This window comes from Meleagris gallopavo, chromosome 8 (genome assembly GCF_000146605.3).
Source record: "Meleagris gallopavo isolate NT-WF06-2002-E0010 breed Aviagen turkey brand Nicholas breeding stock chromosome 8, Turkey_5.1, whole genome shotgun sequence".
Taxonomy (NCBI): domain Eukaryota; kingdom Metazoa; phylum Chordata; class Aves; order Galliformes; family Phasianidae; genus Meleagris; species Meleagris gallopavo.
The window spans coordinates 16,158,152-16,174,814 of NC_015018.2; the positions used below are offsets into that span (position 1 = coordinate 16,158,152).

General features: G+C 48.8%; 1 protein-coding gene across 2 annotated transcripts; it reads left to right on the forward strand.

The window, feature by feature from the left end:
* Positions 1 to 6: 6 nt before the first annotated feature.
* LOC100539821 (2-hydroxyacylsphingosine 1-beta-galactosyltransferase-like) lies at positions 7 to 9,203 on the forward strand. 2 transcript variants are annotated; one of them, XM_019617597.2, is made up of 6 exons: positions 7 to 18; positions 3,728 to 4,572; positions 6,751 to 6,890; positions 7,023 to 7,099; positions 7,478 to 7,697; positions 8,262 to 9,203. In XM_019617597.2, exons 2-6 carry the CDS (start codon positions 3,736 to 3,738, stop codon positions 8,575 to 8,577), a joined length of 1,590 nt encoding a protein of 529 aa, XP_019473142.1. In that variant the 5' UTR covers positions 7 to 18; positions 3,728 to 3,735; the 3' UTR covers positions 8,578 to 9,203. The 2 variants fall into 2 exon arrangements, with proteins under 2 accessions (XP_019473142.1, XP_010712725.1); XM_010714423.3 differs by lacking the exon at positions 7 to 18 and adding an exon at positions 46 to 344.
* The last annotated feature ends 7,460 nt before the right edge of the window (positions 9,204 to 16,663 follow it).

The following is a 16,663-nucleotide window of genomic DNA, read 5'->3' on the forward strand; positions in this document are numbered from 1 at the left end:
GGCCGCGGCTCTGTGCAGGTGGGTGCCGAGCCGGGGGGGCTGCATGAGGAGAGCCTCGGGGGCGGCGCCGCGTCGTGGGTGTCCGAGCGCTCCGCTGGCGGTGGGAGGGATGAGGAGCTGCGGGAGCGCCTCCGCCTGCTGGAGGGCGCGGGCTGGGCGCCTGCCTCGCTGTGCGGATCGGAGCCCGGATACGTTGACGCTTGAGCCTCAGTGCCACTTACTGCATCTTCCTCCCGGGGACCGCATCTCAGGGGCACCTTCCCTTTCCTCCTTCTCCAGTCCAGACCTTGTTGATGGCAGCTCGGCAAGGTTCCATTCCACTCCTGCTGTGTCCTCAGAGCCAAGTAGGCTTTTTGTGTGTGCTTTTTTTGATGTGTTTTGTTCTTGTTAGTTTTTGTTGTTGTTGTTTTTGTTTTTAAACGTAAAGGCATCAATGATTTTACAGAAGATGAGTCTTATCTCCAGCTTCTGTGCCTCTGTAATTCTGCTAAACGTGGCCTGACTCGTCTGGCAGGGCTTTATCAATCCCAGGTGCTTCCTACACAGGTTGCACAACCTCCTGGGATGCTTAATGACTTCTTCCTTTTAATGTGGTGTTCCTTCACAGCAAGGAGCCAAAATGACAGAGCAGTGCTGGGAAGGCTCTCACCCTCCCATTCCTCTGACCTCTCCTCTGAAGCTCTCTGCTCTCTGGCCCTCTGCTTCCCTCTACAATCTTGGGAACCTGTTCAACCTGAGCATCCTACAACCCTCTTTTAGCCCAAAGCGTGCACCGAGCTGTTATGTGTGCTCATAAGATCTGTGGCTCACGTGAATATTTGGGAACTGCTCTGGCTGGCTGTCCCTGATGCTCTCAAAGAACCTCATCTCAGCTGCTTCTGGTCTTGCAACCATGTTGCAAACAAGAGAGGAGCCTTCCTACAAGCCTGCTGGTGAAGCACGCAGTGCTACGGAGCGGCTCCAACCCTGACAGGAGGCACCTGGGAAGTCTGTGCATATGGAGTGGGAGAACCTATCCCTTCACATGGACAGGGTTAGTGTACGGTCAGAGGGAAAGCAAAGTGCTGCTAGGCACCACCGGCTAGTCTGAATTCTTGGAGCTATGTGTTTTCAGATGCCCTGATAAACTGACACACAGAGTTTAATTTGTCCTCCTGGTTATTAAGGATCATCTGTTCTGTTTGGTGCTGAGGTTCCCTGCTGTGAGCTACAGGCTGCCAACATGCTGCTGGCTCACAGATTCCTGCCATGCCTGCACAGCTTCCTTTGTACCACCTCGATGACCCAGGAACGCTGTTGGAAATGGCCCCAGATCCTAAAAGTTCTGACCTGATTCAGGACTGCATCACTCCATCCAAAATAGAAGAGGATGAGCTTCTGATGCTGTCGTGTGGAAGTGGTGCAAGGCATTGGTTGCTCTGTTAGCTTGGTTGCTGGTGTGATTCTCCCTCTGATCTCTGGGAGATGTGGGCTTTGCTCACTCTTTGAACTTTTTGTGGCTGCTGTGAAAATGTTAAATGGGAAATGCCAGGAAGGTTCATTGCCCTGAGCAGACCCTTTGCACACTGCTTATTCTGCAGGTGAACAGCATTATAAAAACAACAAAACAAGATAAAGCTTTATTCAGCACTGTGTCTTCTAGGTTTTCACCAGAAATTCCCCAGGGCAGCTCCCACTGGTAACACAATGCTGTCCTGCAGCAGCTGTGCTGCTCTTAGCCACCTGCCTGCATGGGACTTGTGTTTCCATCCATTAGCCACAACTGAGTGGCTGCCATCAGCCTGGTGGTGGCAGATAGTGCTGTTTTCTTTGGATTACGCCCAGCAGATGAGGCAAACTTTGATTTCCTTTTCTAGTAGTTTAGAGCGCTCAGGTGAAGATGCCTGTTGGTGCTTTGTTAATTCCTGAGAAGTTTACAGGGAAAAATACTTCTTCATACTGTGGGCAAGACTGAAGTGGAGACTAGAAAGCAGAGGAGGAAATAATGGAGCCCTGTGCATTTGGGTTTCCCACTCCTCGGCAGGAACCAGGCAATACAAAATAATGGAGGGGAAAGGAGAAGTGTACAGCACAGCTTTCTCGTTATGGGGTATTCGCTCGTCACCCTTTCTTTGTGGGCATCTACCTGGACTGCTTGCTGCTGAAGGTTTTAGTGCTTCAGCCCAATACAAAGCACCCAAAAAAGAATCATCTGTCTTTAGAGCTGTGGCTGTTGGTTGCTTCAGTTACACTGATACGTAACAGATTCCATTATGTTGAAGTCCTTCCCTGTCAAACATAGAGCACAGAGCTGATCTCAACCCGAATGGATGCATCCTGGGTTCTTAGTGATAACTGTGCAGTTTGTGTGATTTTGCTGAGCATCTGTCATGCAAAGAGAAGAGTGTATTTTGCCTCCTCACAAACCTTTCCCTTTCCTTTCGTTGTTATTTCTCACAGTATTCAGTCCCTAACCCAACACTTCCACACCACAGAAGCAGAGAATCCACCCCCAGCAGGATTGCACTCCAGTGCCCCACAGTTCGGTGGTTTCTTGTTGAAGACCATTTGATTTCAGTCCAGCGGTGGCTGTGGGAGCTGTGCTCATGCAGCCAGAGGGCTGGGCTGCACCAGTGCCTACAGGTGCCTCTCAGGGCACAGGCTGTGCAGAGAAGTGCCCCAGAGCCTGCAGCTGTGCTGCTGGCTTTGGCCAGCCTGCTCCTGCTAGCAGAGGGATGGGATGCTTTTCTTATGGTGCTTCTCTTGGTTCCTATCTTGCTTCACCACATCCCTGTAGCCCCTTTGAGGCTTAGTGTGTGTGTCCTACATCCACTTAGAGTTGTTCCCACTGTAACTCCTTCCCCACCCCCTTCTCAGCAAGTCTGAACTGGGTCCTTAGGACATGGCTCTGCTTCAGACTGTTCCCAAATAATTATCATGTAATTCTTCTCCCAAAATAATATGAGGTGTGGGTGAGGCGCATTTGCTTCCAGTGATGTAGCAACACCCCTTACACAAGAGAAACGCTGCGTGTTTCACTAAACTGGGAATGGGGTGACAGCTGTAGGAGTGTGACTAAGGGGCGTCAGTGTGCCCTGGGTGTTGCACGTTGTCTCTGGGACTGCTTTCAGGGGTTGCTCTTTCCCAAAGTGTGGATATTCCAGCACCTGCTTCACCTTTCCAGCCTTTTCCATTGATCTCCCACAGCTGATCCATTACTGGGGAGGTGGCAGCTCTCCACCCAGTCCCCTCCTGTATTCTTGAGGTTGAGGTTTCTACCTCAGTCCCGCTGAGGTGTGGGCTCTCTCCTACCCTTTCTGCACCAAGCATGGTGGTTTGCAGTGATAAAGGCAGAGTGTGCTGCCTGGCTGGGCTTTGCAGGCCTCCTGGAGAGCGTTCATGGCCACCAAAGTCTCGGCAGGCAGAAATATGCTGATCCTGTAGTGATGAACAGGGATGGAGTTGCAGGTGCCCCAGCTGGTGCTGTGACCCAGCAGGGTTCCTCTGATTGCTCTTCTCTGCCCACCTGTTCTTGGGCACAGAAAAGAGGCTCTGAATTTCTGACATTTTTGTTGGTTTTATTTGTGCTTTCTTTCCTTTCTCCTCCCTCTAGTGAACTCCTCGCTGCTCCCCTCTCCCACCTTAGGAGCTTCTGGATTGTAGCTGCAGGCCCAGTTGTCCAAGTTATTGTCCAAGTGTGCGTCCGAGTTTTTTATACTATATAAATGGCACATGTCTCTCCTTGCAGTGAAGAAGATGAAGGTATTACCGTGCCCTGCTGCTCTTCTCTTTGTAGTGGCTGCATTCAGCCTGGAGCCGTGCTGCTGTGCCAAGGTGCTGATCATGCCCACCATCGTCTTTGACAGCCACTTGCGAGTCTTCATGCGCGTGGCAGAGGCACTGACTGAGCGGGGCCATGACCCCGTGCTGCTGCTCCATGAGGCTCGGGATGTAGAAGCCCACCTGCCTGCCTTCCGCGTGCAGAGGTACTGGGGCATCTTCAGCATGCAGAGCGCAGATGCATGGATGCAGGAGAAGATAAAGCGCGTCTTCCAAGGGAAGATGACCTCTCTGGAGATGTTCTCCTTTTTGGAGAAGTACCTGGAAAACTGTGACCTCGTGCTGGGAAACTCTACCCTGCTACAGAAACTGCGGCATGAGCACTTTGACCTGCTGCTGGTGGATCCCAATGAGATGTGTGGCTTTATCCTGGCTCATATCCTCGGTGTCAAATATGCTGTGATCTCCACTGGTTTCTGGTTTCCAGCAGAGATTGGTGCCACTTCCCCCATTGCCTATGTCCCCGAATTCAACTCCCTGATGACTGACAGGATGAGCTTCTTTGGTAGGACTTGGAATCTCCTAGTCTACGTGATCACTCGTGTGGCTACAAAGCTGGTCATCCTGCCCAAGTTTGAACATCTCATGGAGAAGCATGGGGTGGAGCCCAAGATATCCATGCTAGACCTTGTCCATGGATCGAGCCTCTTCTTCCTCTGTAATGATGTGGTGCTGGACTTTCCCCGGCCAACACTGCCCCATGTCATTTTCACAGGAGGCATCCTTGCTGAGCCTGCAAAGCCTCTTCCAGTGGTAAGTGCAGGAAAGCTTTGAGCCATGGTTGCCTACTAACTTGGGGAGATACGTGGTGCAAATCTTCTGTAGAGCTACGTAAGTGCTGTGAGGCTGTTTTGGTGCCAGCATGCATTAAGGAGATTGGGAGCACTGAGGAGTGTGGGTCTGCAGGAAGGGTACTGAGTTGTCTACCCTGAAGTAGGAGTCATCTATCTTATCAGTGTAAAAACAATGTGTCCTGTAATGGCAGTATTGTCTCTGGGAGTAGTTCACAAGTAAATTGTTCCTACATTTTAAGAGGAAGTAGGAAGAACAATCAGTCTTTGCTGCTTCATCACTGCCTTAAATTAATCCAGAATTTCTTCCTTAATCCAGTTTCTCACAAGGTATTTCTGCCTACAAGCATGTAGCCTTAAGAACAAATAGGGGAGAGCTGTGTTTATTTTTTATCAAATTCACTGTGGAGTTCCAAAGTATACAAAACCAAGACGTATTGTTCCCTCTTTCATAAGTACCAGCCCTGAGGGAAACTCCCCAGGCATCCCAGAGGCTTTCCCTGATCTGTACCTCTCTATCCCCAGTAACAAATTAAGAACGACAAGCCTCCAAATGAAGACAGCATTGGAATGGAGAAGGACCTGTCTCCCATTCCGCTCATTGCTTTCCACTTTTACAAACAGTGTGGGGAAATAGGCTTGGATAATAGCACTGAGGCAGTTGGGTTGTCCTGCTGTCCCAACTGATAGACTGAAATAGAGATAAAATTCAAGTTTCACCTGATTAAATGCCTGGGAAGATCTATGATGGCAGCTTTAGTTGTGACACTGGATTCCCTTTTTGGAGTTAAAAGGAGGAAGTGAGATTAGGTGCTTTGAATCAGAAGTCCTCGAGATAAGTATGGCTGCACATTACCCTTTCCAGTGTGACACATCGTGCAGGTAATGCAATTCATGTAGGATGCTCCAAAATCTGTGTCAGAGAGTGACTGCCCTGCAGATCTTGCAAAACATTAGCTTGGTCCAATCTGGACGCATACACGCCTGCCTTATAAAGAAGGGAGTTGTTTGCTGTGGCATTACTCATATACTTCATGGCTTCCAGAGCCCGGGGCACCCAAGGGAAGAGTGATGGAGATAAGTCCGGAGCCAGTTGGTAGGTGGTGGCAGGCAGGTGGGCAGGTTGATGCTCAGGTTATGGGATGGCAACAGACGAGAGGCCCTCGGTAGATCTAGGTGTAGCTTAAGGAATTTCCCATCTCTGCAGAAGCTGAGTTATGTAATTAAAGGATTTATTTCCTCATCTGAAACATCATGGTAGAAAGTTCCTTTAATTAGGGCACAGTGGAATATAGATACGTATTTGAGAGTTAAGAATCTTTGGTGGTCAACCAAACTTCCCTTAGCAACTTTAATGCTATCTCTGAAAGCCAGATGTGTAGGCCTGACTATAATGAGCAGTGCAGTTCTCTGCCTCGTGAGTCACTGAAGTGCTATCCAGCAAAGCCAAGCTTGTACTTCCTCTTCCTTAACAATTCTAGTAGTTGTGTTGCTCAAAAGGAAACATGGGATTCAAGAGAAGTGAGAAACCAAAACCCCTTTTTGAATTAATTGTGATTCTTGGCTGCTAGTGGCGTTTAGGACTCTTCTGCAAAGAAAGGCTCAAGTCCCCAAAGTACCTGAGAAAGGGCAAATATCCCCATAGAGTAACACTAAAATCTGCTTTGTAACTCCTATATACCTGTGATACTCAACATTTTAGGTACTGCTAGTAAAATATTCTGGTTTAATCGCCCTATTTTCTCCTTCACAAAAACAGGGTGAGTTTTTGTGTTCTTTTTACCCTTCATGTTCTTAAACAATGTGTTGTTTGTTTGTTTGTTTCAAGAAAGTATCATATTCAAAGACATTTTGAGAAACTTCACTAAAATGCTTCTGATGGTGAGCTGATACATGGGGAACTTGAAAGCAGACAGAATCCATAGTGAGAGATGCCCGGCTCAGCATGTAGGAGAATGTTTCATCTGCTTTGCAGCAGTTGTACTGGCTGATGTCTCCTAGTTTCCTTGCTTCCCCCAGTTAAAAAGAGATGGATTTGGCTTCATTTTTTCCATAGGCTGTTCTCTGCTGGCAGAGGCAGCAGGGGAGAGGGCCTTTCTCCAACAAGATTTCAAGGCATCTGTGTGTGTTTTACCCACAGGATCTGCGTCTCTGGGTGGAAGCAGCAGATGCAGGTGTTGTTGTCGTCTCCTTTGGCATTGGGATCCGAGCTCTTCCCACTGACCTGGTGGAGAAGATGGCTGGTGCGTTTGCCCGCCTCCCACAGCGGGTGGTGTGGAGGTGAGGAGGGCAAGGGATTCCTTTTAACTTGAGTTGGATGAAAATCACAGTTTCCTTTCCCTCTCTTGATCTGATTGAGTTTGTAATTGCATGCGTCTCTTTTCCCATCTTGTTCTTGACTTCACTCTACAGATATTTCGGACAGAAGCCAAGAAACCCGGGTGAGAACACACTGATGATGGAGTGGCTGCCCCAAAATGACCTGCTAGGTAAGGCAAGGTGTATGTGTGTGAGTGTGTGTGTGAGTATGTGCGTGTGTACGTGTATGCCGCTAGCAACATCCCTGGAGTTTAGTCCAAACTACAGCAAAGATGTACAAGAAAAACATCACCTGTATGGGTCAAAATCTCTCACTTGTTGCATGTATCATCCGTAAGTAACATGATCTTCATCTAACACCTGTTTTGAAGCTGTATCCTCTTGACTGTGTCCACCAAGTTTTGGGCTGCCAAGATTAATGTTCAATCTCTCTGCTCAGCATGTTTGGCTTTCACTGATCACATGCAAAATGCGTGCCTTGAAGAAGCCACCGATAGCCCTGTTTTGGTGAAGAAGGCACTGACCTGCTGCTGCTTCTCTGCTTGCAGGCCATCCCAATGTGAAAGCTTTTGTCAGCCACTGTGGGATGAATGGAATATTTGAGGCCATTTATCACGGTGTGCCAGTGGTGGGGTTCCCATTCTATGGGGATCAGTTTGACATCATGACCAGAGTGCAGGCGAAGGGCATGGGTATCCTCATGGACTGGAAAAGTGTGACAGAAGAGGAGCTTTACCAGGCTGTTGTCACGGTTATCACTGACCCCAGGTAAGGTGTTCAGGTGAATCAAGCTCATCCTTGGTGCTGATTGTGTGCAAGGGCTGGTGCCTTTCTGAGATTTGCTATGGCACTGTGACACAGTGCACCCACTGCCTAATATGACGGAAGCAAATAGTGGTTAAAGTGCTATCCAAGAGCTTTATTATTTTTTTTTTTTTTAAATCAGCTGTTAGCAGCCCCTACTACTGACCTCAGAGTAAGTAGCAAGGGTGTTAGCAGTTGGCAGGCTGAAAGATTTGGCCAGTCCCAGATGTGACTGGTGCTGGATGAGGTATACTGGCACAGGCTGCCCTCAGATACCAGTGATCTGCCTGCAGCCACTGAGCAGCCCCTCTACTGAAGAACTTGAACTGAGGTAGACTTGCTAACATGCAACGTGCTCTGTGCCATCAGAGTGGCTTTCACAGCAGATACAAAGAAAAATCGTGGAGGAAATGTGCCTCTGGCCCAAGGAAACACCTGCTCATTGAAGGCACCTCTGGATGGATCAGGCCACTTCTCAGCTCTGAAGCCCCTGTCAGAACAATAATTTCCTGTCTTCTTCCCTTGCAGCTACAGAAAAGCAGCTAAACTCATCTCTGCCCTGCACCTGGACACACCGATGCACGCTCTCAACAGGACAGTGTACTGGCTGGAGTACATCCTCCGTCATGATGGGGCACCATACCTCCGCCCCGCTGTCTACGACCTCTCCTTGTACGAGTACTTCTGCCTGGACATCTTGGCTCTCCTCCTACTGTGCCTGGCCAGCGTGGGATTTGTCCTCTACAAGTCTGTGGTGTGGTGCAGGAGGAAAGCGGCCAGCCCTATCTATCAGAATGGCAATTGTGTGAAAGGCCACTTCACAGAACAGAAGAAATTGCAATAGGGCTCAGAGCGTTCTAGGGCACATCCCTTCAGTGTGAAACGAGCTGCTGCCATGCCAAGAAATGTACGGCACGCAGGCATAGCGAGAGGCGAGAGATGAGCGGGTCTGGATGAGAAGAGCCGGGGGGAGGGAGGACTATTGCGAAGGCCGATGTGCACACCTCTGTGTACTGCACCGGTGGGCGGGGATGTGAATTCAGGCATGGGTGGAAGTACTTGGCCAGGATGCTGGGAGTGGGGCATGGGTAGGGAGACTTTCTAGGGAGGAGCGTGAGCTGTTCCCTTCTTATTGCGTGTTGGTTTAAATGCTGGTGTTGCTCTTCTCTCTTTCTGCATCTCTGTGGTAACTCTGGAGGTTGGAATAGCATTTGGTTTTAGGCTGGTTCTGTTTCTCCTCTGGCTTGTTACTAGGAGCCCCGAGAGCCAGGATTCCTTCATTCAGGTGAGGACCTGAGCAGAGCTGTGGGCAGGGAGGGGCGCTGGAAGTATTGTTCAAAAGAGAATGAAATCGGTCTGTTTAAAGTTCTGTGGGTAAATATCGTTCTTCCTGCTTCTTTCAACCCTTGGCAATCTTCTTTGTGTTTGAGCTAAATTATTATTATTTTTTTTAATAAAGTTATGTTCTTTCCTCCACGTAGCAGTGCTCCAGTCTTGGTTTAACGCGAGTCTCTGAACCTTGTTTTTTCCCTTTTTGTCACCACTGCCACTCCTCCATGTACCTCTGGGCCCCTACTGATCGCTGGCAGCAGCTCATCTCGGCCTTCCCACAGCTCTCGTACTGCCTACTCTGCTCCACCTGTAACACATCCATGACTGTGGAACCTCTAATCCTGTAGGAAAAGAAGAATTTGGAGCAGACGTGCGTGCCTGGGGCCACGGGAAGATCAGCCAGTAGCTCGGGGAGCTGCACACAGGCAATAGGCCATGCACAGGCTGTTCGTAGAAGCAATGACCTCTGCTCATTCTCAAGAAAATGTCCCTCTCATTTCAACGTGAGCAGGCATGCTCTTGTCCCCATCAGGGATGTGGTGTGGAGTGATACCCATGTGTTTTTACTCACTCTGGGCTCTGAGGCAAACCCACACCTGGGTGCAGTTGCACAACCTTCCCACGGCGCTGGCTCACAGCCCTGCTGGTGATGCCCTACGCTGAGGGCTCTGCAGAGCTGCCGCAAGCTGGAGAGTAACCTCACTGCCACGTCTGCCCTTGCTGGCATTTCCAGGCTTTGCCCCTGTTTGTTTCTGTGTGTGTTTCTCATTCCAGCTGAGGTGCAACACAGTGTGTAACCTAGCAAAGCAGTGGTTTGGCTGGGCTCCTGGGATGCCCAGGGTTGGGGCAGTGCCCAGCTCTGACTCGGTGCTTCTCTGATGCTTGGCAGTGCTGCCTTCCCTCCCCAGCTCTCAGCATGCAGCAGGGCTGTAGTAGAGGTTTCAGACACCATTCCTGTCTCGGGTGAGTGAAAACAGGTTGTGGCCCTAAGCTGCTGCTGTTCTTCCTGAAATTTCTGGCAGCTCCTGGGGTACCCAAGGCTGGCTGCAGGCAGTCATGGGCTTGGTGACCTGCTGGGCTGCTACAGAGCAAGCCCTATTTGGCTTTGTTATTAGGACATAGAATGCAATTGTTCCCAGTGGGGGATAAGAGAGCAAGATGAGCTGCTATAACAAATAGGCGAGTGTGCATGTGTGGTGGAACCACTGGCTACGTGGCACCTTTTTGCCTCCAAGTTTAAATTTCAAGGTTGGTGTTTTTTTGGGGGGGAAATATATTGGTGCCAATTCTGCAATGTGGCTGCACGCTGCCCTGTGGTGGCTTTGTTGTCATCAACAGGGGCACCAGGGCCTGGTGGGGGCTGGAGAATTGCACCTTGTTTTGCTTGGAAGTGAAAGAGTAGGGAGAATTTTATGGCCCAAGGAGACTGTGCAGTTTTACAAAAGCCTGAAGACCATTTTCTAACTTGCTAGCAATGCTGCCTTCTTGCTGCTCGCAAATTCAGAAAGAGATTCAAGGCAGTAAAATAAAAGTACGGCACCACCAGCGTGTTGTCTGCTACCAGTGATGTCCTTAAGCTCTTCATGACTACTCTCACTTCCAAACGTGCAGCAGAGACAGGAAGCATGTTCAGCCAGGGAGTTAAAATACACATATGAAAAGACATTTCAACAATTCAGTGAGAAAGCTACTTTTAATGAAGTAAAGCACAAACCCCTGCACAAGGACCTCATGAGCAGGTAGTGGCTGTTCAGAATGTACCCCAGAGAGTCATCCCCAAGGAGAGCAGCATACGAATTCAGAAATGGCCAGGAGTTGTTCTTTGAGTAACAGGGTGGTTCTCTGCAGGTATTTGGATTTATCTGTCAAAGATGAGGACTCCTCTAGCTTTCCAGCTTTATTCCTAACTTCCCTAACTATTCTGTGTTCCTGCTAAAGGCACAGCTTTCTCTGTTTGGATTTCTCCACATTAATCTTTCAGTGTTGAATACAGAGGGAAAGTACAACACTGCTTTCAGCTGGTTATTATTTAAGTTCAATTACGAATAATGAGCAGCCTGTCACATAGACAGGTAGGGCCAAAACCTGTGCTGGGAAATGGATGGGGTGAGCTCTGCCCGTCAGGCAGCCCTGGTTCCTCCTCTCTGGATATGGTGCTTCTTGGCTGCTGTGTGCCCTACTCTGCCATACACAGGGGCACCAAACAGGCAACAAATCCTCCCCCCATTTTTTCCCCCTCGAGGAGAAGTAGGACATTACTCAATACTTTCCCAAAGCTGAGCCCTTTGCTGCCTTCACCCACTGCTGCTGGTTCACAGGGAGCCCAGCTGGAGTGCTGGCAGTCTCACCTTTGCCCACAAACTCCTGCCAGAGCTCTATGGGCAGGGAGGCACAGGGAAAACACTTTTGAGGCTTTTTGAGTTCATCCAGCCGTACAGGGATCCTGCTCTGTGTTGGGATAGGTGGCCCTGCAAGTCCAACAGGCCTCACTTGCACACATCTTGGGACTGCAAATGAATGTGTTTTCCAGGGTCAGACTCTGGGCTGGGGACAGGCAGGTGTGAAGGAGCACAGCAGGATTTGCAAGCAGCTCATAAGGTACTGCTGATCAGTCCCAGTGCTTCGTACGCAGGAGGGTCCTGGTGTGCCTTCCTTGTCAGCATCCCAACAGGAGAGCCTGTCCTCAGCCCACAGCGACCACGTCAGCTCCTCGGCTGGTTTTTCCAGTCTGGGAAGGTGATGGCACCAAACTGTGTCAACAAAATTTGGCTAATAAGGGGGAACCGTCTCCCTCTGCAGGCAAGTGTGAAATCACAGCGACTGTGGGAGGAAAGTGTCCAGGATGGCTCCTTGAAGGCTCCAAGATTTTTACTCATCCCATCATTATATGGCAGTGAGCAATTTATTGGCAGTGAGATGAGGGAGTTTCCTTGTACCTGTGTGCCAGCAAACCTTCCCTTTGACTGGTGCGGGAACCTGGGCCAGCCCAGCCACAGCCACTTGCTCACCAAGGGCAGGATCTGCCTGGTGGGCCCCTTCCTGGTTGTCCCTATGCCATTCTTTGATCCTCTTGAGGATATGGCAATGCCTCCCTTTGATTCTTCCCCATTACAGTTATTTATGGCTATCTTATCCACCACGAGAAGTTCTCCAGAATCACAGATTCCCTCAGAACAGAGGGCGGAGTTCTCCTCCTTTCAATCAATTTGTGGCTCTTTCTGTGCCTGTTTGGCTAGGTCTGGGGAGCACCTGTGCAAACAGCAGGTGTGGGTGTGTGGAGGAGAATGGCCCAGAGAGAGTGGGACACTGAGAAGCACTGAGCTGTGCTCCCCTGCCTGGAGTGATGCACTGAGCCCATGCTCTGTGGGTGTCTGCTCCTAGCAGTGCCTGTCTGGGGATCAAGGCCATTGGGAGTGCTGCACAGCAGGGCTTGCTCACCTTCAGCAGCACTCCTGGTGCCTGTAGGTTGCCTGTGGGAGGTTCTCACATCAGCACTACGTTCCCAAATGTAATTTGAGGAGGGAAGTTTCTGTGCAGGTTCCAGCTGGATTTCAGCAGTGGGACTAATTGGCTGTGCCATAGGGACTGGGGTGCTTTAGGCCAAGGCAGTACAGCTCATCTCAGCTATGCCCCCATGGTGTCAGTTCCAAAATGAAGTGCTGCGCTCCCCAGCAGTGCCATCCCTCATTGTGCACAGAGGACAGGCCAGGGCGGTGAGAGAGGCATGGAGCCAACACCAGCCCTGACAGAATGGAACGCAGAGGCAAGCTGCCAGCAGCAGACATGGAGGCACGGGGTTTCTCCTCAGCAGACACGCAGCAACAGCATACTGGGGGTTTCCAAGCCTAAAGCCAAGCAATGGTGTGATACAGAAACATCGTGTTCCCTTCTGAAAGGAGGAAAGAACTGTGCTCTAATAGCTACGAAGGCTTTTGCTCCTTGTTCCTTCTAACTTTGTCCCTCCATCCGTTCCCTCTCATTCTCCTCTCAGTGGCCTCTTCAAACCAGCTGCCAGGTTTGTCTGAGCTGAAGCGAATTCCTAGGAAGCCCCTTTTTATGGCTTCTGAGTAATAGGCACAAACATTACTTAGGTTGTGGATTTAACTGTTTAGCTATCTGGGTATTTAGTCTCAGAATAATAAAGAAAAGCAATTAGAGCCTTTGTTGTCCCTAAAACATCAGAATAAGGCTGCTCTCATGCTTCCCACCATCCAGCTGAATCTGCTTACCAATCAGGCTACTCCACTGCTGCTTTTAGAGATTTCAGGTGGGGTGCAGCTGGGTTGCTCCTTTCTTGGCTTCTTGCAAGTAGCCTTAGCAGTAGTAGTTACAACTGCATGGTGATCCTCTGAAGGAGAAATTCTGAATTATTATTTAATAGAAGACTTTTGTATCAGAATTGGAATAGTGCTGCTGTTATCTAATCACTGTCTCCTCCTGTAAAGTAAGCTGTTACAAGACTGAAGTATATTCTGATGTAAAAATCAACATCTGGAAAACCAGAGTGACCCTTCTCAGTTGTGTAGAGGTAATTGTGCCCAAGGGGTTGTGTGGAATCAATTAACAGTAGTTTAAAGAAAACAAGGTGGCTTTTTTGTATGTATCAAATCAGAGAACAAGAAGATTGAAGGACTTGGGGAAAGCAAAGCCTTAGTGGGTATGTAATCTTAATGGGTATGTATCTAATGTCCATTGTTTGAAAAGTGAATCAAGAATTGAAAAAAGATAGATGAACTTTTGTTGGAAGCACCACAGGTTAAACTACGTCTCTCACCAAAACATGAGTTGGGTGAAGGCTTCAGCTAGAGTTCTGCTTTGGAGCCCTTTGTGCCATGCTCTGGGTGGCACAGTCTCAGTTCAAGCAGGGGCATTACAAGACTTTGGGTTCTAGCCAGGGAAATGCCTAGATGGAAAAGTAGAGGGGGGCTGGCAGGGCCGTGGGCTAGATCTGGCTGTGTGAGTGACCCAGAGGAATACTCTGAGCTCTGCCAAAGAGAAGGTTTTTGTGTTTGGTGTTTGAGAATGCAAGACACATACTGAAAACAATATAGGCAATAGGTGACAAGGAGGTTTGGTTAATTAACCTGTCATTGTGATGTAGTTCATTTTACTCTTTTCATCCAGACCATGCTCAGTGCTTTAAGCAAAAACTGAACGTCAAGTCTTTCTAATGAGCAGTTCAGAAAACACAGCTGATGCGTTCCTGAATTCCTTCCACTCAGCCTCTGTTCTGAGAGTTCTGCAATAAAGGTGCAGCTGATTAGGTTGCTTAAAGTATGCTAACAGTCTTGATCAAGAGTCTTTCCAACAGGAGTTTTGGCTCACAAGCTTGCCCCATTTTTAAGGCAGTCAGACCTACCTGGTGTCCTCCCACCTTCGAATTTCCAGCTGTGAAAACTTGACAGTGATGAATTAAACTGACCAACTTTCTAGTAATCTGAAATTCTCTGGATTCTGAATATGCATTCAGCTATTGTTTCCAGAATTAAGTTTAAAAGCACGGCAACTCCAGGCAAAATCTCACTGGCTCACTCAGTTCACTTTTCTTATTCTCTATTTACAAGTGCCACCAAGACAACTAGCAGGTTTAAAGGGAAAGTAACGTAGATGGTAACCGCTACCGTGCCACCAGGAGGAGCACTCCTTTGAGATGATTTTCAGAGTCAGTGCTCCATGAAGGATTTGCAACCCGTAACCCTTAACTCGGAGCAGAGAAGATGCTCTGATGGCATCTGTGCAGAGAGCGACTGCAGATAATGGTATCTTTAGGTTAAGTGACGTCACCATCACTTTTGTTTAACCCTTAGGAGATTAGCTATCCTTGACATTAATTTTGGAGTGCTCTGCAGTGGTAGGAGAACTTGGTCAAGGAATAATAAATAACTTGGAGCACTGGTGAGGACTCCAAGCGGTGCCTTCTGCTGAACCTTCTCCTCCCATTCTGTGGATCTGCACTGTTTTGTCCTGCCAGGGAAGCACTCTTGCATGGCAGGAGGAGGCAGTCCAGCCTAGCATGTTCCCCACCACAGTTTTTTTGGAGAACACGTGTGTCAGGGAGGCAACGCTTGGCTAGTTCCCTGCAAAACTGTTCTCAGATCTCCAACCTTTGTTGTTACTGTGCACATCCTTCGGAAGGGCCATGCCAAAACGCAGTGAGGGTCACATACAGATCTGAGGGCTACTTGTTAAGGTGGCATGTTGCCATGGGAAGGAGACCTTTAGGCTGAGCTGTGCCTCGTAGAGCCTGCTGGTCAGCACTGCGCAGGGAGCTGCAAGGAAGGACTACTTCCTCTGTTACTGTGCAGAAGCTGTATGAGCCTCCCTCTGCATCAGCCCATTTGGGTGACTTGTGAGGAAATGCCAGTAGAAAGAGAGTGGAGAAGCAGGGCAGAGGGGATCCTCTCCTCTCCCTAGGCCTGAGGTCCCCGCTAATCCCAGGGGAGGGTTCAGGAAAGAGCAGCCTCTTGCCTACTCTTGCTTGCCGTGCCTTCCTGTACATTCCTGGTCTTTTGCTCCCCTCTAACGGCCAAAGAGGACCTTGCTGCAGACAATGCTCTCACGGGCTCTGGTGTTGGAATACCTGCGTGCTAGATCGGAGCTGCAGGGGGACTCATTTCACATCAGCATTGCAGGATTATGTGGGCATCAGCTGAATGCTAGCCAGTTGAGTGCTAGCATGGCTCTCAGGGTGATTCCTCCAGCATCTTCTGTCACTGTGGCCTGTGGAAGGACAGCAGGACCAAACTGATGATGGAGAAGAAATTAGATTAGAGGGCATTTCAGGAACCAATTCTCAGTGTTTTCTGTCAGTGACTGCATGCAGTGCATGCTGTGATATGACATGCCTTGCATTCACTTGGCCTTCCTGGAACATTTACAAGGGAGCTAGATCCTGGTTTACTCCAAAATGTGGCAACTTCAGACGTCTGTATGAAATACATAATCCATTGGGTAACATGGATTTAATCTATAAAGATGAAATAATAGTTTAAGTCCAGAACCTGAGAATTCTTCACAATCAAGTGCAAAGCTATAACATATAGTTAATTATAATGGCCCAAACTGTGTGTTTCTTCCTTGTGAACTCTGAACAAATCTGTATGTACTGAAAATCCTACAGAATTGTTCTACTGAATATTTTATCAGGACAATACACGAGTCTGAAATTTTTATTTGCTTGTTTTGGTGAAGGGTGTTTGGAAGACATGACTGTGTCAGCCTCCTTCATTGTTTCTTGGCTTTCTGAGCAGTTTTGTCCCAACGGAATCATGCTCCTTAACAGGGCGCACAGTGTGCAGCTCAAGCTGCTTTTCTAACACATGGGAGGACCTAGGCAAGGAAGACAGGCTGCAGGAGCAGTACTGAGAACATGAGAAGCTGTGGCACCAATGTCCTACTTTCTGGGAGCTGGGATGATGGCACAAGGCAATTAAATCTGTTGGGTTGAGACTATTTCCAGCTAATAAATACTAATATCCAGTCCTGCCACTCTTATGCAAGTAATTTTATTACAGGTTTTCATCCTCGGCAGAAAGCAGAAGTGTTGGTTATTTGGAGATCTCTGGCTCTTAGCTGAATTAGTACTATTTTATGGTATG

What these genes read in the sequence shown, in the direction of transcription:
- LOC100539821 (XM_010714423.3), top strand. Translation starts at nt 110, where the DNA reads ATGAGGAGCTGCGGGAGCGCCTCCGCCTGCTGGAGGGCGCGGGCTGGG. An exon ending in CCACAGCGGGTGGTGTGGAG is followed by an intron (nt 6,891 to 7,022) that starts GTGAGGAGGGCA and finishes TTCACTCTACAG; the next exon opens with ATATTTCGGACAGAAGCCAA. An exon ending in ACGGTTATCACTGACCCCAG is followed by an intron (nt 7,698 to 8,261) that starts GTAAGGTGTTCA and finishes CTTCCCTTGCAG; the next exon opens with CTACAGAAAAGCAGCTAAAC.